The sequence below is a fragment of the Penaeus monodon genome, chromosome 27, assembly GCF_015228065.2.
Source record: "Penaeus monodon isolate SGIC_2016 chromosome 27, NSTDA_Pmon_1, whole genome shotgun sequence".
In the NCBI taxonomy this organism is placed as follows: Eukaryota; Metazoa; Arthropoda; class Malacostraca; order Decapoda; family Penaeidae; genus Penaeus; species Penaeus monodon.
Window position 1 is genome coordinate 26,835,833 of NC_051412.1, and position 446 is coordinate 26,836,278.

Genomic DNA, 446 nt, shown 5'->3' on the forward strand with positions numbered 1-446 from the left:
AAAGCCCAAACACCCAATTTATTGACCAAATACTTTCTTATCAAAGCCATCTTTCACTCAGTCTCTCACTGCAACGAAGCCCTCTAGTGACGATGTCTGGAGAACGTCACATGAAAGTCCTCAACGAAACAGACGAAGGAAGCCATGCGCAGGACCTCGATTCCGTGGCTGTGTCCCAGTGGCTGCAAAAAGCTATGCTGAGGTAAGTGGAGGATGAGGTGCAGAGATGATGTGATATATTAGCTATGGATAGTTGGGGGATACTTGAAGATTTAGTTGGAGATAGCATTATCTTGGACGGTTGAGGATGATGTTTGAGAATGGCGGTATACTTTGGATGGTTGGGGATAAAATATTCAGTGGAGATAGTATATCTTTGATATTTGAGGATAATATAATATCTAATGGAGATAGCATGCCTTTGGGGATAATGTAAGATTCAGTGG

General features: G+C 42.4%; 1 protein-coding gene across 1 annotated transcript in view; it reads left to right on the top strand.

The window, feature by feature from the left end:
* The window catches only part of LOC119590476, an 18,224-nt gene that overhangs the window by 8,363 nt on the left and 9,415 nt on the right, over positions 1-446 (top strand). Inside the window, exon 2 of the mRNA XM_037939135.1 lies at positions 60-202. Coding sequence (XP_037795063.1) covers positions 93-202 — 110 coding nt within the window. The 5' untranslated portion in view covers positions 60-92. The remainder of the gene's footprint in view (positions 1-59; positions 203-446) is intronic.